The following is a 25743-nucleotide window of genomic DNA, read 5'->3' as shown; positions in this document are numbered from 1 at the left end:
CATTAACTAATATTTGCATTAATTCAATGGTGAATCCAATTTAAAAATATTAATGAAGAGATGGAATAAGTAATTATGAAATTAATATAGATTCAGTTTCTATCATTAACACGAAATGAACATTTAATTCTATTTTTATTTAAATAAAAATAAACTTATTTAAGAGAAAATGTATAAAACAACAACAAAAATTACCAAAAATCACTTAAACGAATTCCACACACTACCTCTCTTGCCCTCTTTCTTCCCTTACACCCACCACCTCTTCCTCTTACCCCATATTCAACTCCCCCTCCATAATCTTCCTTTCTTCCATACCTAACCCCCTCCCCCAATACCCAACCCACTCCCCATCTCACTCCTTCTATACTCAACTCTCCCTCTCTACATAATTGTTTTATGCAATTTTACATAAATAAGTCTATTTTATCGTAGTTTAAGTAAAAATAAAAATGATTGTTTGAACATTTGCACCACCACGAGGGAGAATCTAAATCCAAATTGATATAAGGATGTGAAGACTAGAAAGTAGAAAATGATGAATTAAATGGGGCACATAACAGCCTGACAACATGCCACGTGAGATTATATGACAGTCCACAACTAGAAAATTCATTTTGCAGTCCCCTCAGTTAATTTTATGCGCATCTAAGCTGTTTTCACTCTCAAATTAAATTTTGAAAATGATTTATAAATCACTTCTGAAGTTTAAATTATAAAGCAATGATTTATAAATTAGTTTCCAAACTTAATTTCCAAAATTTATTTTATAGATTCCAGAATTAAATCTGCAGACAGTAATGCAAGGTAGTGCATAAGAATTCCTTCTCCATTTCCTTTTATCTTTTCGTCTATAAAGGGAAAACCTACGCTTCGCCAAATAAAAAAACCTACTGCCTGAAGTAGCCAAACTTGATTCCTTCAAGCTTTCAAACCTGACGGACAGATCCCCGAGCTTATGGGTCTTTACAAGCCAGCACTTTAGATTAAATTAAATAGTAATTCAAGTACAAAAATCTAGGAATCGAAAGTATTGTAATAAACTTAGTTACTTATCGAACAGATTTGAATCAATCTTAGAGACATTCTCATTAACAAACACACGAGCACGTGAAACTTACATAGAGATGTCAGATATAAACCTGCAACTACCATATCTAAAATAAATTTTTCGTACACCATATTATCACAGTTACAGAAACTTTTATTTACTTTCCAAAATTGGTTGATGCTATAAAATGAATCAAACCTATATCCTATATTATCGTCATAACTTTTTTCCTTTCTAGATAAATGATTGGAACAAATTTTAGGGCATTGTACTTCGACAAAACCTGATTATTCAGCTGCCTTGTTGCCCTTGTATGTGTTTATCAGTTGCATCTGTACATCATGAGAAACAGGTGAATGCTCCTTGTATTCCATTGTGAATTCACCTTTTCCCTGCAGTTATTGAAGAGACAACAGAAAATTAAGAAACAAATATAAGTTATTAAAAAATAAAATATTCTTGGGTGACTGGCATTCACCTGTGTCATTGAGCGAAGAGCAGTAGAGTATCCAAACATATTGTTAAGAGGGACCTGAAATAATTAATAACAGCAACCTAATTAGCAAGGACAAATGGAAAGTTATGGCTGTAAGTTCACGAACTACATTAACATTTAAAATGAACATGATAAACCGAAATACACAAAGGTAAAAATCATTGTATAGGAAATTTCCTAACTTCCAACATAATATTTTTCTACTACCCGTAAGTTTCACGATTATAAGCCCCATATTGCCAACCCTGCAAGAGAATGCTCACAATTGTAGTTTACTGAGCTAGCAACAAACAATTGTATAATGTTTCAGTTCCACATCAAAAACCAAAATGCTATGGGTATGGGGGCTTCATCCTAAATACTACTAGCAGTAGTCGTCATATTTAGCTTCCACATCCAGGATCATCCATCATCACATCAAGAACCAAAGCTGTATTTTCCGGAAGCAATCACTTGAAGGTCTTGACGTGATTCTGGATGCCTCCAAAACATGCAAGCATCCTCATTTATGGAAACAACTGATATTCGTGCCTTCCAAACAATATAAGAATTAGTTCAGGCTGAATGACTTATGTAAATTAAAAAAATAAGGGAACCAATGTCACTATATTCTTGTTTCAAACCATACTCCAATCGTAATATTAGGTACTTACGTGAGCAGTAATGACAGAATCATCTCCTTCTTGATCATTGCCAACAATCACTCCTTTTCTCCTTTTCATGAGTAATAAAAATACATAAGAAAATTCTGAAATTTACCACAATATCCAGATAAAAAAATTAAGAATTCTCACTTGTTGATGTCACCAGCAACAGCTCCCTGAAATTCTGTTGGTACTTTCAGCTCAACAAGCATTACAGGTTCTAATATAACAGGTCTGGAGGCTGCATAACACTGTTACAAAAGATAGCACGACAAATTATCAAAAATTAGGCCATCATTATTATTTAAGGAATCAATAGATGACTACTGAAAGAATATGTGCCACGTTACTTATGAAATATAGATAACAAATGAGAAGGACCTGTCTAAAAGCATAGATAGAAGCCAATTTAAATGCAAGTTCACTGGAATCAACAGCATGTGCAGCACCATCTGTCAAGACAACTCGGAGATTTTCAACTGGATGTCCAATTAGGGCACCACTGTACGGAAGAGCACAACAGAGTTTGTGATATATACAAGTTTAATCAAATTATCATACTTGCATGCCCAGATTGTATAATCCAAAAAAATCTAGATTGTTACATTATTGATAGTGTACAACACACTACATGAAGAATAACAAAAATGAACTTTGAAGTTGGAATTTAGAAAGCAGAACTAGGCAATGATTAATTTTTAACTCACGAGTTGGCAGCTTCCTTGAAACCCTTCTCAATTGCAGGGATAAAATTTGATGGAATAGCTTGACCAACCAGCATGTTTTCAAATTCAAACTTAGTTGCTGACCCAGCAGGTAGTGGTTCAATATACCTGCAAACATATTGAATATAATATATGTCATCTATAAATAGAAGGGGGGTTAGAGAAGTGGAACCACAATTAGCTTCTACCAAAATGAGTGATTAAAAACAAATCACACATGATAACATATACACACATCTTTTACGAAAGAGGATGGAAACGGGTTGCAACAAAGAAAAAGACTTAGATATGATTTTTATTTACTTGGAAAAAGCATATGATCAAGTACCAAGAGAAATGTTATCAAAAGCTTTAGGAAAAAAAAAAAAAAAAGGGTCTATGCAACATATATTTGGGCTATACCAGTATTGTCAAATGGCGGAAATGGCGGCGCCATGGCAGCTTGCAGTGGCAGCTTTCAACCCCGCCGTTACACCGCCTCCGTTAAATGGCCGTTTTGCGTGGCGGCGCCATTGCAGCCGTTACCGCGTAACGGCGGCCATGGCAGAAATTTGTGAAAAATGGCAGATTTTCGTTATTTGGGCCCAAATTCGACCCAATCCAAGGCTGACCCGCACATAAACTAAGGTAAGTCTCTCTTCTCCGTCACTCAAACCCTTCTCCCTCATCTCTCATCTCTCTTTTCTCTGCTCGTCTCCCATCTCTATTTGTCTCGGACCTCTCTCTACCATCATCTTTTTCGATTTCTCTTCTCCAATTTGTCTTCTCCGACGTAGATCTGCCCTTATCTTAGATCTTTCTCTTCTCTGACCTGCTCTGTTTTGTTCTGTTCACCAGCGCGACATCTCCTCTATCTACGGCAACCTGAACCTCCATTTTCGGCAACCTAAACCTCCATCTCCGACAACCCTTTTATTTCGATAGCAATCTTTTTTTGTATTTCCCTCTCTCGCAGTTTTTTCTTTCATTTCTTCATTTCTATTTTACTCTTTCCATGTTTCAATTTTTCCTTCGTCCACATGTATGTTTTTTCTCATTTATCCTCAAAAAAGCCCATTATCTTTATTTCAGCTTCTCTTAACATGGCTCAACAAAAATCTTCATATCAAGAGCTTCTAAACGATCTGACCCGGGATGGAAATACGCTCATTCGTTGAAAGAGGATGATACAAACAACATTGTATGTAACTTTTGTAGGAAAGTTAGGAGTGCTAGAATCACTAGAGTGAAACAACATTTGATTAGAAAGAAAGGTAACATGAAAGCTTGCCCCAAATGTCCTGAAGAAGTTAGAAAAGAGATTGAGGCATATCAAAAGGATAGAGTCAAAACAACTTTGAGATGCCAAATGTGAGAAGCTTTGAAAATATAAGCTATGATGAAAGTAAGAATGAGGAGGATACCCAAACACATAGTATTGCCATGGGTAATCAGAAAGGGCCAATGGATTTGTTTTGCAGAAAGCCATAAAATGCAATTGAAAAAAGGAAAAAGTTAAAATTGAGATAAGCAAATATAAGAGAAGTTTGTGACAAAGAAGCCAAAGCAAGGGTCCATCAATACATAGCTCGATTTTGGTATCAAGCTGGTCTTTCCTTTAACCTCATTAAAATGAAGAGTTTTCAAGAAATGCTTACAGCTGTTGTTGCTTTCGGTCCAAATTTACCAGCTCCAAGTTATCATGATATTTGAGTTTCACTTCTAAAGAATGAGTTAGAATATAATGATTCTCTCATGAAAGATCATAAGGAGCAATGGAGCAAACATAGTTGTTCCATCATGTCAGATACATGGACCGATCGAAAACAAAGATGCTTGATTAATTTTTTGGTTAACTCTCCTACTGGGACTATGTTTGTGAGGTCCATTGATGGATCTAATTTTGTGAAGACCGGTGAAAAATTATTTGAGATGCGTGATGCTCTTGTTAAAGAGATTGGAGAAGATAAAGTTGTGCAAGTGATAACGAATAATGGAAGCAATTATGTTTTGGCTGGTAAGATGTTGGAAGCGAAAACACATCTTTATTGGACTCTTTGTGCAGCTTATTGCATAGATCTTATGCTTGAAGATATTGGAAAGCTTCCCTTGATAAAGACGACAATTCAAAGGAGAATATTTGTTGTTGGCTTTATCTACAATCATTCAAGTACCTTGAGTTTGTTGAGAATTTTTACAAACAAGAGGGAATTGGCGAAACATGCAGTTACTCAATTTGTAACTTCTTTTCTATCATTGAAAAGGCTTCAAGAAAAAAAAAATCTTAGAAAAATGTTTACTTCTGATGAATAGTGTAAAAACAAGTTATCAAATGAAGCTAAAAGGACGCAAGCAACAAAAATTCTATTAAATCCTGTATTTTGGAATAATGTGATATATACTTTGAAAAACATAGCTCCTCTTGTTCGGGTGTTACGTTTGGTTAATAGGGAAAGAAAGACCAGTCATAGGGTATATTTATGAAGCAATGGAGAAAAGTAAAGAAACTATTATGAAGTCATTCAAAAATAATGAAAGTATATACAAAAATGTGTTTGCAATCATTGGTAATAGATGGACTTGTCAGCTTCACAGTCCATTACATGCAATTGGTCACATTTTAAACTCGAAATCTTATTATGACAAGCCTCAAATTGAATTTGATTTGGAAGTTACAAATGGGTTGTATGATTGTATCAAGAGGTTGATACCAAGTCGGGATGTGCAACAAAGCATATTACTTAGTTACCAATTTATAAGAGCGGTGGTGGTCTCTTTGGATTCGACTTTGCAAAATCACAAAAAAAAAAAAAACATTGCTCCTAGTAATTCATCAAAATCTTCAATATTTTAATTTTAAGGTTATATTTCATCTTTAGAGTTAGAATTTATCTTTCATTTTATAACTCAATGGTGGAGAATGTATGGATAGTCAGCTCCACATTTGAAATAACTAGCTATGAAAATTTTGAGCTTGACATGTAGTGCATCTGGATGTGAACACAACTAAAGTGTTTTTTAGCAAGTAATTTCTTATCTCTCGAGCCTACTACTTTCTTCTAGAAATTAGAACGAAACTAATTAATATTCTTATAATTAAACTCACATTGCAAATTCATTTAAAAAAGAGAAATAAGTTTGATTACAAAAAATTACATGACTTGGTTTATGTGAAATACAACCAACAACTCAAAGAACGTTACAATCTTAAAGATGTAATTGATCCAATTACATTCAATGCCATCGATGAGTGTAATAAATGGTTGGTTGGAGAAATAGGTGATGATGCTCTAGATTAGGATGCTGGAAATGACTTAGTTTTTTATGGTGATAACACTTTAAATTAAGCAACTATGTATGAAGCTTCTGGAATTGGAGAGCCTACAACATATACTAGGCATTATTCTAATAAAAGAAAGAGTCCATCAAGTGGTATCACTAGCAAAGCTGCAAAAGTTTCCAAGATCCATGTTCAACAGCAAAAAAAAAAAAGAGAAAATGGTTCTTGAAGATAATGATGATGAATTAGTAGATGAAGAGATGTCAAAAGAAACAGAAGATGAATTAGAATTTAATCTTCCACAATTTGAGGGAAAAGAGGAGGGATATACCTTGGTGGATGATAAAGAGGATGATTATGTTGGAGTTGAAGAAGAGGACTAAATTGATAATTTTTGTTTTTATTGTTAATTTGACATTTGATAATTGTATATTTTGTATTGAATTATACTTTGAATTGTAAGTTATGTTACATATATTTTGAGTTAATTATTTTCTATTATTTTCTGTAACCTATAGTATTTTTTTTATATATTTTATTATATCCGTCATAACCCGCCGTGGCGGCCACCATAACTTTATGGCAGTTTTTTGGATTTCCGCCATTCGCTGCCATTCACCATTGATAACATTGGGCTATACAAAACATTTATGAGGGGGTAAATATGTGTGTGAGAATTTCTAAAGGCATATCTAAGGACTTCCCAATGGATATAGGTTTATAACAAGGCTCCACTTTTTTACTCTAGTCTTAGATGTGCAAGTGACATCAAAAGATTATCCTTAAGTGCATGCTCTTTGCAGAAGACATAGTGTTAGTTAAGGATTTGAAAAAAGAGATAAATGATAAACTTGAGTTATGAAGGAAAACTTTAGAATTTAAAGGTTTTCAAATGAGTAGAAGGATGATAGAGTATATGCATTGTAAGTTTAACAAAAAACAAGATTTGCACATACGTTAGAAGGTAAAATTGGTGATGATATTATACCATCAGTTTCCAGGTTTAGGTACTTGGAATTAATTATACAAAATGATGGAAAAATTAATAAAGATGTTACTCATAAAATAGGTTAAAGTAGAGAAAGGCATCCATCAAGAGTTATTTGTGACCGCAAAGTACCTATCAAATTGAAAGGAAAGTTTTACTTACTACAATACGACTAGCTATCTTATATAGTAATGAATGACCTTAAAGGAACAACACGAGAGAAAAGTAGGCGTGCCAAAAATAAGAATGTTAAGATAGATGAATAGTCAGAACAAAAAAAAGTCAGGATAAGAAATGATAGTATACGTGAGAATATTGGTGTAGCCAGCGTAGTCAAAATCGCGATTTTACTCGTAAGATCGGACGATTTCACGAGCTTTTGCAGCGCCTCCGATCCCGTTCCTGCCTTGCGACGCGATTTTTCAAGATTGTTGGGATCGCACGATCTTCCTCGTGAAATCGTGGAAGCGTGCGATCCTGGACGAGTTTGGTGGAGCCCCATACTCTTTAAAAAACCCGATTACCCGATTTGACCCGGCCTTTTTTTTTTACCCGACTTATTTAATCTTAGATGTTAGGGTTTTTTTTTTGTTCTTCCCTTTTCGCTGCCCCTTTCTCCACGACACAGTGTTTTCTTCCTCAACACAGGCGACGACGACCCAAAGTTTTCTTCCTCAACACCGCCGCCGACCGCGACCCAAAGTTCCTCAGCACCGCCGACCGCAACCCAAAGTCTTCTTCCTTAGTTCCCAACCCACACTCTCTTCTTCCTCAGCAAAGTGTTTCTTCCTCAGCATCCGACCCACACTCTCTTCTTCAGCACACTTCCCTTCTTCCTTAGACTCACGACGCACATTTCTCTTCTTCTCCAATACAGCGAATCTGTTTTCCCCATTCTTTGTCCTGTTTGAAGATGTTTGCACGTGGAAAAAGTATACCTGCAATCCAAAGAGGGCAACCAGAAAGTAGGAGAGTGGTTGCAAGTCCTACCATTGGTCACACTTCTACTGGCTCAGTGAGCTGCTCTGTTGGTGCAGTTGTGGCCGGTTCTTTGCGAAAAAATGCTCCTGGAAACAGGAGTGATGTGGCATGGCAACATGGATCATCTGTGGATGGAGATGCACGAAAAATTCAGTGTAACTATTGTCGAAAATTAATAATTGGTGGAGTTTACCGATTAAAACATCATCTGGCTGGAACACAAAAAGATGTGGGTGCTTGTTCTTCGGTTAGTGATGAAGTGAGGAGAGAAATGTGGCTCGTTGTGTCCTCCTTACAAGAGAAATTAATGAAGAAATCAAATAGCAAACTCAACGAACTTCTTGGAGAAGGTGATGGTGGGAGTGATTCTGGTGAAAAAAGAAAAGGGGGTGAAGTTGAGGGCAGTGAGAACATTTTCAAGAAGAGAGGAGTAAGTAATCAAGTCACTCTCAATAACATATTCAAAAAAAATTTGAGAGAGGAAGTGTGTCAAGATATTGCTTCTTTTTTTTACAACAATGCCATACCATTCAATGTGGCAAGGAGTGAAGAATTTCATAAGATGTTAGAATCGGTGACAAAATATGGGCTTGGATTCAAGCCACCTTCCTATCATGAAATCAGAGTTAAGTATTTGAAACATCATGTGAATTTGACCACGCAAGCTATTGAAGTACATAGAGAAGAATGGAGAAAAACAGGATGCACAATAATGACGGATGGCTGGACCGACAAGAAAAGGATAACTATATTGAATTTTTTAGTTAATAGCCCTATGGGTACAGTATTTTTGACTTCAATTGATGCATCTCATATATCTAAAACAGCTGATAAATTGTTTAAAATGATGGATGACATTGTAGAGGAGGTTGGTGAAGAAAACGTGGTTCAAATTGTAACTAACAATTCAGCAAATTATAAGGCTGCGGGTGAATTGTTGATGGAGAAAAGGAAAAAATTGTATTGGACACCATGTGCTGCTCACTGCATAGATTTGATATTGGAAGATCTGGAGAAGAAGTTACCTATTCATCAAGAGACAATCTCAAAGGGGAAAAAAATTACGACTTATATTTATTCAAGGACTTCCCTAATTTCTTTATTGCAATTCTTCACAAAGGGAAGGGATTTGGTGAGACCAGCCATGACTCGCTTTGCTACGTCTTATCTTACTTTGGGATGTCTTCAAGAGCATAAGGGAGCATTGGTTAGAATGTTCACATCTGATCAATGGAAGACTAGCCGGTTTGCTAAATCAACAGACGGAAAGTTTGTTGAAGATGTGATTATGGATAAAACTTTTTGGAAAGGTGTTGTTGTTTGCTTAAGAGGTGCATATCCTATAATCAAAGTCCTTCGTTTGGTTGATTCGGATGAGATTCCAGCTATGGGATTCCTTTATAAGGAAATGGACCGAGCTAAAGAGAAGATAGGAAAGGCCTTCAATGAGAGTAAAAGAAGATAAATAAATTATTAAATTTAATTAAAAATTTTAGTTATTTTTTTTTTAAAATTAATTTAATTTTTTTCATATATTAGTTATCTCCCTCTATGGAATGTCATTGATGAAAGATGGGACAATCAACTCCATAGGCCATTGCATGCTGCAGCTTATTACCTCAACCCTTTTTTACACTACAGTCCTGGTTTTAAAGTAGATTTTGAAGTTAAACGTGGATTATATAATTGTATAGAAAGGATGGTAGAAAATGATGAAGAAATGACTAAAATTGATGCTCAACTTGAAGATTTCAAGGCAAAAAAGAAATTTTTTGGTGGCAAGGCAGCCCTAAATGCACTTAAAACTAATATCAAAACTCCAGCACAATGGTGGGAATCTTATGGAGATGGACATCCAGAGCTTCAAAGATTTGCTATTCGTATATTGAGCTTGACATGTAGCTCCTCTGGATGTGAGTGTAATTGGAGTGCTTTTGAGATGGTAAGATTTTAAAACTATGATAAATTACATTCTTTTTCTTTACCTATTAAAAACTAGCAAATAATCAATTGTATTTATATATTTTTTAGGTCCACACAAAGAGACGAAATCGTTTGAAACAATAAACTATGAATGATGTTGTTTATGTGATGGCTAACTCAAAATTGGCCAAGAAAAAGACATCCAGAAAAGCTATGGAGTTTAATCTTGATGATCTTTCATCTGATGATGAATGGATTATGGCCAATGAAAGTTCATCCAATGGTGATGATTTAGAAGTTGATGACTTATTGGACTTGGATTTGAATCCAAATGAACACTTGGGTCAAGTTGGAAATGATTCCAATGATGTTGATGATGATCCTGTAAATTTAGATGATTTAGAGATTCCTCCTTTTGATGATGATCTTGATGGAGTTGGAGATGAAGAAAATGAAGACCTAATAGAAGATGATTATTATGATCAAAACTTGAATGATTTGTTAGAGTAAAAAATACCAATGTTGGACACTTTGACTAGTTTGTTTTTACTTTAGTACTATTGAGTTTTATGTGTAATTTGACTTGAGAATATATTTATTGTCATTAATGTTTGAGTTGTGATTGTCTTTTATGAATTTAAGACTATTGGTTCCTCATTTATCTTCTTTTTTGTATGCATTTGTATGTTTAAATATAGTTTTATACATTACGTAGGATCTTACGATCCACTCTACGATCCTACGAGTTACGTGTTTTCCTTTCCCTCCGATCCTAAGTAGGATCTCAATTTTGACTACCTTGGGTGTAGCACCTATAAGAAATGAGAATATTACTTAACTGAAAATTGTCTAAAGTGGTTTGGTAATGTGCATAGAAGACTTTTTGAGGCACAAGTGAGGAGAGTGAATTGCATGTCTTCTTAGTCCAGTAAAAAAGGAAGTATTAAAACAGAAAGGAATTAAATTATAAGGCCCAAACCAATTGAAAGCGCGCAATGTTTAGGTACTGCTAAAACCTTGTTACATTGATAAAGCAGCCAGGTAGAAGCGGTAGTTTACTGTGTCAAGAAACATCAGTTTGGAAAATCTATTTGTAGATGATTGTAGGACCTTATAAGAAATACAAGAGATATCATATTTAAGCTATTATTCATTTCTTTTTAATCAACACGTCAATTCAATGTTTTTTGGAACAAGCACAGAAGAAAAGTAATATATATTATAGAAAATAACACTAAGTGAGCAAAGCTTGCATTCTCTGAAAATTCAACCAAGAAATCCATTTGACAAGCATCACAATGAAGCTAAGAAACCAGTTTGGCATTCATGATGTTTATGCTTTATACATGGGGAAATAACTTTCAAGGAAAATCCTTATCCAAAATTCTATCATCTCCCCATAACAACTTTTTTCTGATCTTAATGTGTAAGTGGAAAAAGAGAAAAATAAATAAAAGGACCATTAAAGGTTTCCGATGTCTTCTGTGCCTGAAAAACAATATTACTCCTATAGTTTGTCAAAGAGGGTTCAAACACATAAGACTAGAAACTTGGAAAAATAGGGCAGTGGCCAAATCTATGAAGTTATTAAAGCATTAATCTTGTAAAACTTCAAATGGGGGTAAAAAATGGGCTTGAGCTGACAGATCAGCCCATTTACCCTCCCCCCCCCCCCCCCAAGAAAAAAATGGTGAGGAAGGTTGGGGTTTCTACGCTCAGCAGCCTGCAAAAATGCAGGCCAATGGCAGACTGGCCCATCAAGCCACATTTTTTTTTCAAATAATTTAAAGTAATTAAAATATACTTACTTATTGCTAAACTACCAGTCCTAATTTTATAATTCTATATTATTTTAATAATTATGCTTTATTATCTTTTTCAAATATTTTCTATTTTTAAATTATTTTTGAGGCAAGCAAGCCTGCCAGCCCATTTTCCACCACTTAATAAACCAGTCTTACATAGCCACAAGTTGAGGAAACTAGCCACTGTCAATCAGGTAGTAACCTGACTAGCAATACTATTATCGAACTTTTGCTAACTTGATAACGAGAATCATACAAAAAGCATTTTAGAATGCAGAAAATATCCTCTGTTCTATCATTGTGCCATGTCTATTAAAAACACAAGCCCATTTCCCTTCCATGACTGACACTTTGTTCTTTTAGATCTCCATCATATTAATATTTTCTGCATCATGGAATGACCCAATTCCTCTTAACTCTCTTATTGTAAATCAAAGCTTTAGGATCTTATTCATGCCTTGTGTAAAATTTGAATTAAAAATAATGCTATCAACACTTTCTTCAACTTATGTGCACAAACATCTTATATATAGTCTTTTTTTTTTTAAGTTATTTAACAAATGTGAGCACAAAACAGCTTCCTGGTTCTCAATATTTGTTGAGATTAGACAACTAAGGCCAATACCAAGGTTGTTAAGATAGCAATATTATGCAATTTTGTTATCACACTAGCACATTGAAATCACCTGAGCAATAAAAATAAAAGATTCAGATCTCAGTAGCATTGCAAGGAAACTTGTAAGATTATTTTATATTACAAAAGCTTTTTTTATTTCAAAATGCCTATTTCAATTCAGGTTAGCCTATGTTGGTATACGCTCACAATTTCCAGACAACCTGATTAATTTCATCCTCACAGTCATTTCAAATTTTCAACCATTACTTTTTCTCTCTATGATGACTTTTCTCACTCTCAATGCACCATTTCTGGAGAGGAGTATAAGGATTGTGAAATGGAACTCCATTAAACAATCTATGTATCATAGTGTTAGTGGTGTTATTATGCTTTAATTTCATGATTTCTGTTCATGTATTTATTTTTGACATTGGTACATTACAACTCTCTTAGAAACATAAACCTACACATTTCATAAGTATTTTCTTTAAGATTGTAATGGTAATTGAAATGGCTTCTTTTCTTATTTGTAATCTTCTTTGGTGTGCTTGCAAGTGTACATAAATTCCCATGAAGCTCAATTACGATCGACAATAAATAAAATAAGAATGACTCTAATCAATGCTTACCCAATTACCCGTCCATACTGTCCTTGCCCTCCAGATTGCTTCTTATGTAAATAGTCAAAATCAGCACGTTGTGTAACAGTTTCTCTGAAGTTTACACGGGGTTTTCCAACTGAAGCATCAACCTTAACAGATAAAGACAAGAATGAAACTTCAGAAGAAGCAAACATTTGGCCAGCATCAACAAGAAAGTGTGTATATATATATATATAGAGAGAGAGAGAGAATAAAAGGGGTACCTTATACTCTCTCCTAATGCGTTCAACATAGATATCTAAATGCAGTTCCCCCATTCCAGAAATAATCGTCTACCCACAAAAGTATAATATATCATGATAAGAACAATGATAGTGTCACTTATAACAGAAAGGTAATGAAAATTCAAGACAACCTGCCCACTCTCTGGGTCCAAACCAACACGGAAAGTAGGATCCTCTTTCTGGAAGCGATTCAAAGCTTTTGAAAACTATAAGCAATACCCGGAGAAAGTCAATTATGTGATACAACTTTTTCTCAAGCAGGGGAAGAGGGTTGGGGTGTTAAATACAACTCACTTGCCCTCCAGCATCTTTTGAGACTGGTTGTACAGCTAATGACATTACTGGCTCAGGAACATTCATAGAAGTCATTGTGTATCTAACTGAACCATCAGTAAAAGTATCTCCTGATGACCAAGACAGAAATATTGAGACTAATATATAATCAAAATTAAACAAAAAATATAAATATGAGAAGAAATAAATAATGAACAGAAAGATTGCCCTAATAACACATGTTTAGCATATACAACCCAGAAAGCACTACAAGATTCGGTTAAAAAAATGTAACACTGATAACTGACACTAACAGATTCAGACAATAGATCCTCCCAACAAAAGAAAATAAGAAGAAAAAAAAAAGGTGAAACAAGCCTTTAGTGAAAAAACTTAGATTATTTACAATTCTTAAACATGGATTTCAATGTGTTTATCATTTTGCATTCTGACAGTGGGAGGTACCCTAGCTGTTAAACACAAAGGTCAAATTGAGAAACATTATCAAATTTAATAAATAATTAACAGTAAACATTTCAAAGTTATCTAGCACTAGACTTTGGAATTTTTCGGCCACATATTGCTGAAAATTACAGCTAATCGTTTGGTGTTTTCAGTGGAAAAACCAAATTTCACCTAGGAACAGTTTATCTTAATATATTCCAAAGACTGTAACAAGAATAAGAGCCAAAAGTTATGGAGCAGTGTGCAAGCTAGGTTTTAGGGTCTTCTTGCATATTATTGGTGAGGAATGACTATATTTTAAAGACATCTTCTATTTACATATCATTAGATTGGATTGTGTTTATGGGAACTAACTCAAAATTTGTTCATCTCTAGAAAGAATGGGAATGTGAACGTCTATGTTATTAACAGCCCCTCAATTAGGTAAGTTTATGAAAGAAGAGGTAGAAATGGACCACAGCCCAACGGATTAGTATAACCCAGTTAGATAGTTGAGACAGCTGTAAATAACTGAATATGTTACATGTAATAATTTATAAGCTAAATAAATAGGAGTCAGGGAGTAAGGGGCATTCAGCTAGACAGTTCATACATGGTTGGGAGAGATCAGGCTCTTGAATCCCAGGATTTAATCAATGCATTAGTTCTTCTTCTTCCTGAGTTTTGGACATTTCAATCCCAACTGAGAATATTCAATAAGGAGTAGTTCGTTGTTCATGACATGCAACCCAGAAAGGTTTCACAGTTTTTCTGCATTTTGTCAGCCACTTTCCTCCTTTCTACTTTTACAATACATACGTTGCATTTTCAGTTTTTTCTTTTTCAGTCCCTTGTGTAAAATTTATTCTCCAATTAAAAAATATAATCCCTCTTTTAAAGATATCTAAACCATAACCAACAGATTCTTGGCAAACACCAACCCACCCAAAAAAGTTCCAAAACAGGAGTAATATAGAATTTGGGAAATGCATAGGTTTAAGCAAAGACAAGAGAATAACCTGATGCACAGTCAACACCAAATACAGCAACTATTTGTCCAGCATGAGCCTCTTGAATGTCCTGCAGATTTTGGGAGAAAACTCCAGAAATTGTAATGAAGAGAATAACTGAATATATTAAAATTCCTCAGAATGTATTTAGCAGATAAATAAAACCCTACAAGTTTACTATCTGTCAACAAAAATCATAGCCTATGACCTTACCTAATTACCTAACTATACCTCTTATTCCTTAAAAAAAAAAAGAAAAACAGACATGTTTCCGGAGGCATTTTATTCAATAAGATTGACTAACCATACTGGAAGTCTAAAAACAAACCTCCATCTCATCAGAATGCATGCGAACCAAGCGAGGAACCTGCATTCACAGAAGAAAGGATTCAACCACGAACCACCCTAGTCTTGGAATGTAGTACAAAAAACCAGAGACATGACTATGATCTTACTAGTGAATGATACTGCATTTTTTTTTTTTAATTATCTATCTTGGCTGATGCTTACTTAATAAAAATGAAAACAGTACAAGTCTTGGTTGCATCTATTGTATCTCTATAGTCAAAGTCCCACAACGGCTATAAATACGGCTAAATAAGAGCTTATAAAAGCTAAGGCAATCATAACCTTACAAGCTAGCTTTAGGGTTGATATATTCTTAAAAGCCCAAATTCAACACTTGTCTTTGGATATATAAAAAATTTCAAGCCAAAGAGGAAGAGGTAATAAATGAGGAGATTTAACTTCCTCCAACAAGGACATGAAAGAGGATGAGTTTCTTCAAGATTAGATGCCTATCCTGTACGATGAATTCTTTAAAATTATTCCATAATGCTAGTAAGACAGTAGCTAGTAAGAGTTTAAATCCATGCACTTACGCTTAAAAGATTTGAATCCAAGAATTACCAAGATTTCCATGAAAATGAAGTTAAATTAATGTTGATAGACAAAAAAGGCATTCTTGGACTAGCATTACTGTAGATTGATCTTGGAAAAGATATAATGAATAAAAGCCTGAACGGTTATACTGTAAATGAAAATAGTCACAGCACCAAGTCTAAAGTTTTGATGAAGACAAATGAAATAAAAATTCAAAGATAATCATGAAAGATCCAATCAAGTTACTCTAAACTTCAAAGTTTTTTCATAGCTTTGATTTTCTAAAGATTATCAAAAATAGATTGAGTCTCAAAGTTGTTTTAAATAAAAAAATTTATGATAATTCCCTTTAACCCTGGATATTTGAAATGTTTTTAATTTGTTTTCAGATAAAATATTATTATGATTAGCTATTTTTAAGTAATAATCAATTAAAATGCATTTTAAGATATTGCATTGATAATCAATTACGTCATATCTAATCAATTAAAATGGATTTTAATGGATTATTTTAGAAGTTAATGGATTAAAATGGTTTTATGCAGTTTCTAATTTATTTTTTTTAATCCATTATTTAATCACATAAAATAAGTATTAATGGATTAGATAATCTTTTATTTTCATTGCATGACCAATTCAACCTTTTTAGTCAAACCACAGGCCATTAATTGATTATTTAATCTATTAAAATCTATGTTAGTCGATTGAAGAACGGATTAAAAATGTTGAAGGACACATATATGACCATTTTTGTTCATTAACTTCTAAAATAATCCATTACTTAAGATTATTTATCAAAATCACATTTTATCTAAAAATAACTTAAAAACATTTTAAATGTCTATAATTAAAATGAATTTTCAATAAGTGTGTCGAAAAATAATGAAAATTGTTCTAGCCCTATGGCTAAAATTTTGATGAAAACAAACAAAATAAAAAAAAAATCAATAGCAATTGTTGAGAATCTTATTTTCATTATTAATATAGTTACCTTCTTTTCTTTTATATAGAAATCTGATTGATAATGTAAATAAGGTAATTAGGGGTCAGCTGTTATTACTCAGTCAATCCCCATAATCAAGGGATTCAGATTGTACAGAATGTAATTATAAGGATTGCTGAATGACAATGAGGATACTCAGATTTTACCCTAATTAATTTATGTGCTTCTATCTCAAGTTGGTATCAGAGCTCACAATCTGTGGGCTTGATAAAACAAAACGCACAAAACCATCAACCCTAGTTGTCTCGACGTCTGACCACCATTTGGCCTGTGACTTCGGCACTAGCCCCAAAAGTCTCTAATCGGTTGTCCCATCAATCACTGCCATCTTCTAGCAGCCCACACGCGCGCTAACCACAGAACCAATTTGTACGTATAAGACATGTTACGATATATGGACGAGAGCTCGTAGTGTCTATTCAAATGATGTTCAGCATTTCTATGACGTCATACATAATTTGGCTGCACTTAAAATGACAAATAACGTTCTCCCATCATATTTGAATAAAGCACAGTCCACCATTGATGAAGTTAAATTGGTCTTGATAGGTGATGACCTTCAAAAAGTCTTAGACAAGATTGATAACATATGCATGGTGTTCATCTTTCATGGCCTTCACAAAGATTTTGAATCTATTCAAAACCAAATTTTGACAAATTCCAATGTACCTACAGCAAAGAATCTCATTGATCATCTCCTGCATGTTCCCTCTCAAGAAACAATGTCAGGAAATGGTTCCCAACCAGGTTTGGAGTCTTCTACATTCCTCTCTAATATGATCAACCGTGCAGGTCGAAGTCGTGGTCAAGGTGGTGGCGTTCTTGGAAATCGTCTACAATGCTCTTATTGTAAACATATGGGCCACACCCAAGATAAGTGTTATTCCTTGATTGGGTTTCCTGAGAAATCAGCCAATGTGACGTACTCAGTCTTCCACTGTGGAAAAGTAAACTGAACTTGGTGGAGACAACCAGAATATTTTGTCAGATATGGAGTATAAGGAGTAGCTCCAGCTGAAGATAGCAGCACAGCAATCTTCCTCTTCCATAGCTCAATTTGGTAACTCTACAATTTGCTTCTCTCATTCATCGTCTATTAGACCCTAGATATTAGATTCTGGTGCTTCTGACCACATCGCTAGTAATCTTTCTCTTTTCTCAAAACTGTCACAACCTAAAACAGCACACTACATCACCCTTGCTGACAACTCAAAAGCTAATGCCATGGCATTGGACAAACTATCCCTCTTCTTGATTTATCCTTAAATTCAGTTCTTCTTGTACCTGGTTGCCCCTTTAATTTGGTCTCAGTTAGTCAAATTACTCGTACTATAATTGTTCCATAACATTTACTACTAAATCTTTCTTTATACAGGACCGGAGTACGGGACAGACGATTGGAGTAAAATCTAAATCGTGTGGTCTTTATTATTTCCACCCTCCTTCCTCTGTTGTCTGCACTGTCACAGATTCTCCTCTTCTCTTGCATTGTCATCTAGGTCATTCAGGTCTAAATAAATTGAAGAACATGGTTCCTCACCTCTCTCATATTTCACCACACCAGTCTCTCCACAATCAGTTTCCCAGGTTTATTCCCATTCCTTACTACATTCCCCTTTTCACTAATCCTTCAATCTCCAATGTGCCAGAGACTCCTAATGTTCCTCCTCCCTCTTCACCTGCTACTCCTTGTCCTCTGGCTACCTACCAACGTAGACCTTGTCTTCCTCCGTTGGAGGAAGTAGTTTCTGAAGATCCAGACAACTCATTTCCTACGCCAATTGCTCTACCTACTCCAGATCCATTTGAGACACTTGCTGATTTGCCAATAGCCCTTCAAAAATATACACATTCAACTTGAAATCCTCATCCCATTTATAATTTCTTGAGTTATCATCGTTTATCCTCTTCCCCAGTGTTGTCAAGATCGGGATCTTGATCATGAGATTGCATGATCCTACAATCTTTCTCACCCTCAACGATCTAGATTGCACAAAAGATCAGAGTTGCTTGGAATCGTTTGGGATTGCGATCTTTTCCAGCAAGATCGTGAGATCAGTGATCTGATCCGATTCTGATGTTTGGGTCAAATATAACAACCCAGTTTTAGAAAACCTAATTTCCTTAGTTTTTTGACCAGCTAACACTTTTGGAAGCCTTCTCATATGTGGCAACCACTTCCTTCCTCTTCTCCATCTTTGAGCTTCCGTGAGTGAAGTATTCTTTGTCTTGGTGCTTCTACATGGGTGGTTCTGGGCTCTCTCCTCTCTGGGCGTGGATGGTTTGCAGCTCTCTGGTTGTGAGTGGTTCCCAGTTCTCTGTGTGTTGTTTGGGTATTTTCTGGGTGGTCTGTGGGTTTGCTGCTAAACTATAACTTTGTCAGGTAGATGGCACATCTTATTAGAAATTGGTACAATATCACTCTACCATTCAGAGGCTCAAATCTATTTGTGTAGCTTCATGTACATGTGGCTTTACTGTCCACGAGTTTTCTTATCATTTATTTTAAAATTATTTTTAATATATTCTTATTTATTAATTAAAATTTATAAATCATAAAAATATAAGAAATTATTGAATAAGATATGTTATATACTTATATGTATAAATAGAACTCACAATTTTTAATAAATTTTAATTAATAATAATAAATATATTATTAACATTTATTTTAATATATTTTCATTTATTAATTAAAATTTATAAATCATAAAAATATAAGAAATTAGTAAATTTAAGATATGTTATATGTATAAATATAACTCACAATTTTTAATAAATTTTAATTAATAATAATAAATATATTATTAACATTTATTTTAGTACTTTTGTCTATCATATTTTCTCTGTGTATAATTTTACATATTTGATAGGATCTTAAGATCTATTTTACGAATCTGCGATTTACGATCTTTTACCCCTCTTCCAATCCTAGGTAAGATCCTGATCTTGACAACATTGCTCTTCCCATTCTGCCTTGTGTATGCTATTTCCTCTATTACTGTTCCTAAAATAGGCAAGGAGGCACTTTCCCATCAAGGGTGGCAATAGGCTATGATTGACAAGATGCAGATCCAACCAGACTTGGACACTTGTTCCCTCTCCCCTTCGAAAATCTACAATTGGTTGTCGTCGGGTGTTTGCTATCCAAGTGGGCCCAGATGGACAGACTGATTGGCTAAAAGCTCGATTGGTAGCTAAAGGCTACACATAAATTTTTAGGCTTGATTATGGCAACACCTTCTCACCTATTGCAAAGATGACCTCAGTTCGCCTCTTCTTATCCATGGCTGCCATACATTGTTCGCCCCTCTATCAGCTAGATATCAAAAATGCATTTCTCCATGGTGATCTATCAGAAGAGATTTATATGGAGCAACCTCCTAGTTTTGTTGCTCAAGGGGAGTCACAAGGATTGATTTGCAAGTTAAATAAGGCTTTATATGGCCTTAAACAAAGTCCTCGAACATGGTTTGGTAGATTTAATACAGCTCTTCAACAGTTTAGAACGACTCCTAGTGAGGCAAACCATTCTGTGTTTTATAAACATTCTTCTACTAACCAGTGCATTTATCTTGTTGTCTATATAGATGACATTGTTATCACAAGCAATGATCATGATGGTATCACCCAACTCAAGCAGCATTTGTTTCAACATTTCCAAACCAAGGACTTAGGTCGATTGAGATATTTCTGTGGGATTGAAGTATCTCAATCAAAAACTGGTGTTGCCATATCTCAAAAAAAACATGCTCTTGAAATTTTGAAGGAAACAGGAATGTTAGATTGTAAGCCGATTGATACCCCTATGGATCCAAATGTCAAGCTTATGCCAGATCAAGGAGAGTTGTATTTAGATTCAAATAGATATCGAAGATTAGTCGGAAAGCTGAATTATCTTACTATGACTAGGCCAAACATATCCTTCACAATCAACATTGTGAGCTAGTTTCTTAACTCCCCTCGTGATAGTCATTGGGATGTAGTGATTCAAATCTTGAGACATATCAAAGGTTCCCACAAAAGGGATTAGTCTATGAAAACAGAGGCCATACTGATATTGTTGCATACATAGATGTGGATTGGGCTGGTTGTCCAAGTGATAGACAATCAACTTCAGGATATTGTGTATTGGATGGAGGTAACCTTATTGCTTGGAAGAGTAAAAAGCAGAATGTTGTAGTTTTGTTCTATTTGAACTAGTTTCCAAGGCTTGATTGCTTCTGGGCTTGGGCTAACTTTAATCTTTCTATTTAGATCCACTGCTAAAGCAGAATATCGAGCAATGGCCAATACCTCATGTAAACTTGTATGTCTAATGCTACTTATTTCTAAGTTAAAGTTTTGTGAGGTAGGACCTGAGGCTTATTTGTGATAACCAGGCAACCTTACATATTGACTCTAATCATGTCTTTCATGAGCAGACCAAACATATAGAGATTGACTGCCATTTCATTGGTTCAGAAGGTTCTCTTTGGTGAGATTATTAATCATTTGTAAATTTTAATGACCAATTGGCTTACATGCTTACTAAGTCAATTCGAGGTCTAAGGATAATTGATCAGAGGCGATTTAAATTGATTATTTGAGTTAATATTTTCAAACATAATAAAGTTTTAAATGTAAACATATTCTATATTACAAATACATGTTTCAAGTTTCAAATATAGAACAAAAATTTGAGACACAAATGCTCATCCTTAAGCCTTATTGATTATTAATAGCACTTCAAGTTGTATAAACTAATTTCATGGAGTGTTCCTTTGGTTTATTTGTGAAAATATTTGTGTTGGAAGGGTAAAATATCCCTCTTGGCATTAGGGTGGGGTATCTCAAAGTTTTGCAAAGAATATTTTATCATTGTTTGATTAGTGGAGAAAATCCCAGGTAAATGTTTGAAGATTGGAGGTCACAAGTGGTTGGTAGCCAAACCAAGATAAATTGATTTGCATTCTTCTTACATTTTCTCTTAATTGACTGCACTTTTTATATTGTTGCATATGTTGTATATATTCACTAGGTTAATTTTTCATTTCCTTTTAGTCCATATACATATAAAATTAATAGTCTCAATATCCATTAAGCATTATCTGCCAGTGTTCAAAAATTTGTGAAAATTTTTAACATTTACAAAAAGTTTCACAAACTCAATTCACCCCCCTCAAGCATTATCTTCAATATGATTAAACATAAATACAAAACATATCCAGAAAGAAAATCAGGTCCATAAAGCAGAACACTTGCAAACAACACTCACACAATCAAACTAGAACAGTGAAAGATTTACCTTAATCTTTTTGCCAGTGTTTACATTAATAATAAAATCGCCCTTCCGAATCACACCCTCATAGATTCTTCACCCAAAAAAAAAATCCATTAGCTTATGCGTAAAGAACTATTTTAAAGGTTAACACAAATTTGAAACAGAAGATCAATATTATAAAAGAAGAAACAGTTTAAAATGGGATCAATGGCCTCCTTTGGTGAGAGATACCTTAGATATGTTAATTGACCAAACCGCCCTTCCTCCAACTTGAAAGCCAAAGCCACAAGTGGCCCATCAGGACTTCCACGCAGCTCAACCTAAATAAGCATAGACTAACACAATAACCCAATATATAGCAAGGCAAACAGAGTTACCTAAAACAAGCATATCACAATTCAATATGATTATGTCTCGCTAGATCATAAGCTGTAGGAATCATCCTTAGATAATATTCTTAGACATGTGATTGCTTACTCTTTTAAACTCATCCCAAGCTCATATAAAACCTAACAACCTTCTTAGTTCTTACCATACTTTTAAATAGCAACGTTATCTTGAAATCATAAACCTTATTTTTTTTATTGAAAAAAGTATTTCTTTTTTAGCAAGAGAGGAAGCAAAACATTTCTGATCTAACCCTCTTTTAATAAGCGCCTATTTATATTTCAAATTTTAAAGCAATTACTGTTCCCAAGATTTAAATCTTCTTTATGACAATTTGGATTTGCATGTTTCATTTTCTTTTCTTGCTATTGACTTAAAATTTTACTATACTAGTATGTATGCATTATTATGTCTAACATTGATATTTTTCACTTTTTTGAATGACTAAGATATTTTTCATTACGTAAAACACATTCACAGCAATTTTTATCATTTTCATAGTACGTCTTATAATTCGTGATTCAAAATTTGGCCTACGAATAAAAAGTCATATGGAATTTCAACAATCATGATAGCTGCATACTATTAAAGCAAAACGGATAAACTTTCTATGAGACAAGTACCTTCTCCTCATTCTTAGTTTGGTCAAGGGCATGATTACTAACTTCAACTGGACATGGCAAATAACTAATTACACCATCCAGAAGTGGTTGTACCCCCTGTCCAATACAAAAAGATTAAAAAATACAAGAGATAGAAAGATAATGACACAAACAAGAGATGAGTATGCACGAAATCTTAAATGTTCAAGTTTGGATCATATTGAAACTTTACAGTTTTGGACAAGCAAGCGTGTATACATGTATTTGAGAAAACATTTGGAAGATTGAGAGTTGGGATTTGAGAGAGCAAAGGTTCCTTCCACTATTAATACCAAGAACCAGTATAAGAAAACATAAAAACGCAACCCTATTCCAATTTATTTATCCAAAGAGAAGAAGAAATTTATTCCTATTTATCTGTTCATGTAGAAGTTCAAGATAATATTAATCCCTATTTTTCTACTAATACCCTTTTATCCATATTGAAATTCTAAGTACAATAAATAAAGCAGTTACATTCGCAGAGTAGCCTAAAGGTCAAAAAGAGACCCACTAAGGCACTAACAAAGGGTAAATTAGAAAGTTCACCAAATAATTCCAACAAAATGATTGCATTTGGATTCCTTGTTGTGTGTAATTTCTTCTCTCTCTGGACAGATTATGTATGTATAGTAAGAGTGAAATACAAACAATATTAACAAGGAAATATTAACAGATGCAAGAAAAAAATCCAACAGAGAAGTTATGGAAGATTGCCATCATAGAGAGAGAAATAAAAAAAGCCCCCAGCTTTCATAAGAGAAATAGATCAGAGATTAGCGGAGGGGGTGGAGGCAGAAAGAGATATGTCAAAAATTTCCACTAAATAATCACATCAAGGAAATGAAGAAGCTTATGATTTATGATTGGTCATGGTTGCACACACAGCCAATATGATAGTTGTATGTATTGCAAGAATGCTGCACACAAGAATGCTACAAATGGATTCAATATTTACAATAGTAAAATCTTAGAAAGACTGAAACTATATTACATCATAATCATCACAATAATAAGTCAAAACTAAAGTGGGGGAGGGGGAATTATACATCAACCAGATAAAGGGGAAGATTAAAGAAGGCAGTGATGACTGTGCACCAATATACAAATGTACTGAAGGTAATTTAATGGTTACCTTATTTTTGAAAGCACTACCCATGAACACTGGTATAAATTTCTGTGCTAGGGTAGCCCTACGAACTGCTTCCTACACAAAAATAATAATAAACAAAATTAAACTCTATCTAAAAACAATGTTGAAAGAGGGATGTCAGGATGGGGACTAACGAGTTCTATTAATATATCATTATATAAAACACTGTTAGAACTAAATGACAGATTTAAACACATGTACAAATAAATACTATATTAGTACTGACTCAGTTGATTAATGCTGATTAGATCTAATTTAGGACTTGATTTGTCTTATTATTTATATTTACTAACAATTACTGATTAGAGACAGTTTTACCTCAGTCCTCAAACTAATATATGGTATCAGTGGCTTAATGATCCTTCATACCACAGTTTCACCAGTAATTGCAGTGATCTATTCCCAAGCAAACAGTTGCAAATTCACCAGCTGTAATTTCTCCAACCACACCATCTACTGACCCAACCTCCAATGACCCACCACCTGTGACATCCACATGCACCCTTGTGTGTATTTTATGTTATGTGACTTGTGTCCTCCCACATGCCATCGCATGGTGCTTCTTCCAGCCACCAAAATTCTGTGGAAACCAGACCAGCCATGCTCTCATCCTTTTCCCACCTCATCTCCCTGTTTCCATCCCAAATTAGCAAACCCATTTACAATAATTTGTGCATTGTTCATACAACCCAAACCTTGAAGTCATTATTACCCCAGCTACCTGAGCCCGAATCCTCATCCAAAAAAGTATGTACTACCTGTAGCATTTTCTCCAACCCACCTTCTGCCATCAACTTCACCACTATCCCCTTAATCCCATGTGACCAATGTGCGCACAGTCAATTACTACTTTTGGGCCGCTGCTGTAGAGTGACCATCACAATCATCAAACGAGGCAAGGATATTCCTATTGGGGACAAAAATAGGTGAAAACAAATTGAATCCTCATTCTGTGGCAGTCTATGGATTTCTATATAACTTCTTGAATCAGTTTCGGGTCGAACAACACAGATTTCCTTTTTTTCTCATTTAAGTAATAAAGCCTTCTTGCTACTAACCCGCACCTACTCATAAGCATCTTACCCGTGGGAACTGAACCCTCTAAAAGACCCATTCATTCACGACGACCTCCCACTCACTGGACTGAACGGACAAGTCCCATATTGCTCTTTTAGGACATGCTATTATGTTTGAGAGAAGACCAAAATAGTGCACTCCAATGATGTCAAAGGCCAGCATAACATTGTTTCTAACTAAATAGTAAATAAGTGGACATGCAAACTAACAAAGCTTAATAATTTGATTGCTAAATT

At 34.5% G+C, this 25743-nt stretch overlaps 1 protein-coding gene across 1 annotated transcript in view; it reads right to left on the bottom strand.

Moving 5' to 3' along the window:
* Positions 1-1069: 1069 nt before the first annotated feature.
* The window catches only part of LOC113849186 (elongation factor G-2, mitochondrial), a 35940-nt gene continuing 11266 nt past the window's right edge, over positions 1070-25743 (bottom strand). Inside the window, exons 5-20 of the mRNA XM_027478890.1 lie at positions 24413-24484; positions 23260-23355; positions 22481-22569; positions 22274-22340; positions 15430-15468; positions 15111-15171; positions 13669-13778; positions 13506-13580; positions 13354-13422; positions 13118-13239; positions 2899-3024; positions 2573-2693; positions 2342-2442; positions 2201-2261; positions 1530-1583; positions 1070-1443 (exon numbers count right to left, since the gene is read on the bottom strand). Coding sequence (XP_027334691.1) covers positions 1339-1443; positions 1530-1583; positions 2201-2261; positions 2342-2442; positions 2573-2693; positions 2899-3024; positions 13118-13239; positions 13354-13422; positions 13506-13580; positions 13669-13778; positions 15111-15171; positions 15430-15468; positions 22274-22340; positions 22481-22569; positions 23260-23355; positions 24413-24484 — 1368 coding nt within the window. The 3' untranslated portion in view covers positions 1070-1338. The remainder of the gene's footprint in view (positions 1444-1529; positions 1584-2200; positions 2262-2341; positions 2443-2572; positions 2694-2898; positions 3025-13117; positions 13240-13353; positions 13423-13505; positions 13581-13668; positions 13779-15110; positions 15172-15429; positions 15469-22273; positions 22341-22480; positions 22570-23259; positions 23356-24412; positions 24485-25743) is intronic.

The sequence above is a fragment of the Abrus precatorius genome, unplaced genomic scaffold, assembly GCF_003935025.1.
Source record: "Abrus precatorius isolate BTA unplaced genomic scaffold, Abrus_2018 Scaffold9, whole genome shotgun sequence".
Lineage (NCBI taxonomy): Eukaryota > Viridiplantae > Streptophyta > Magnoliopsida > Fabales > Fabaceae > Abrus > Abrus precatorius.
Note: the sequence above shows the minus strand (reverse complement) of the source record. Positions and strands in the feature narration are given on the sequence as shown.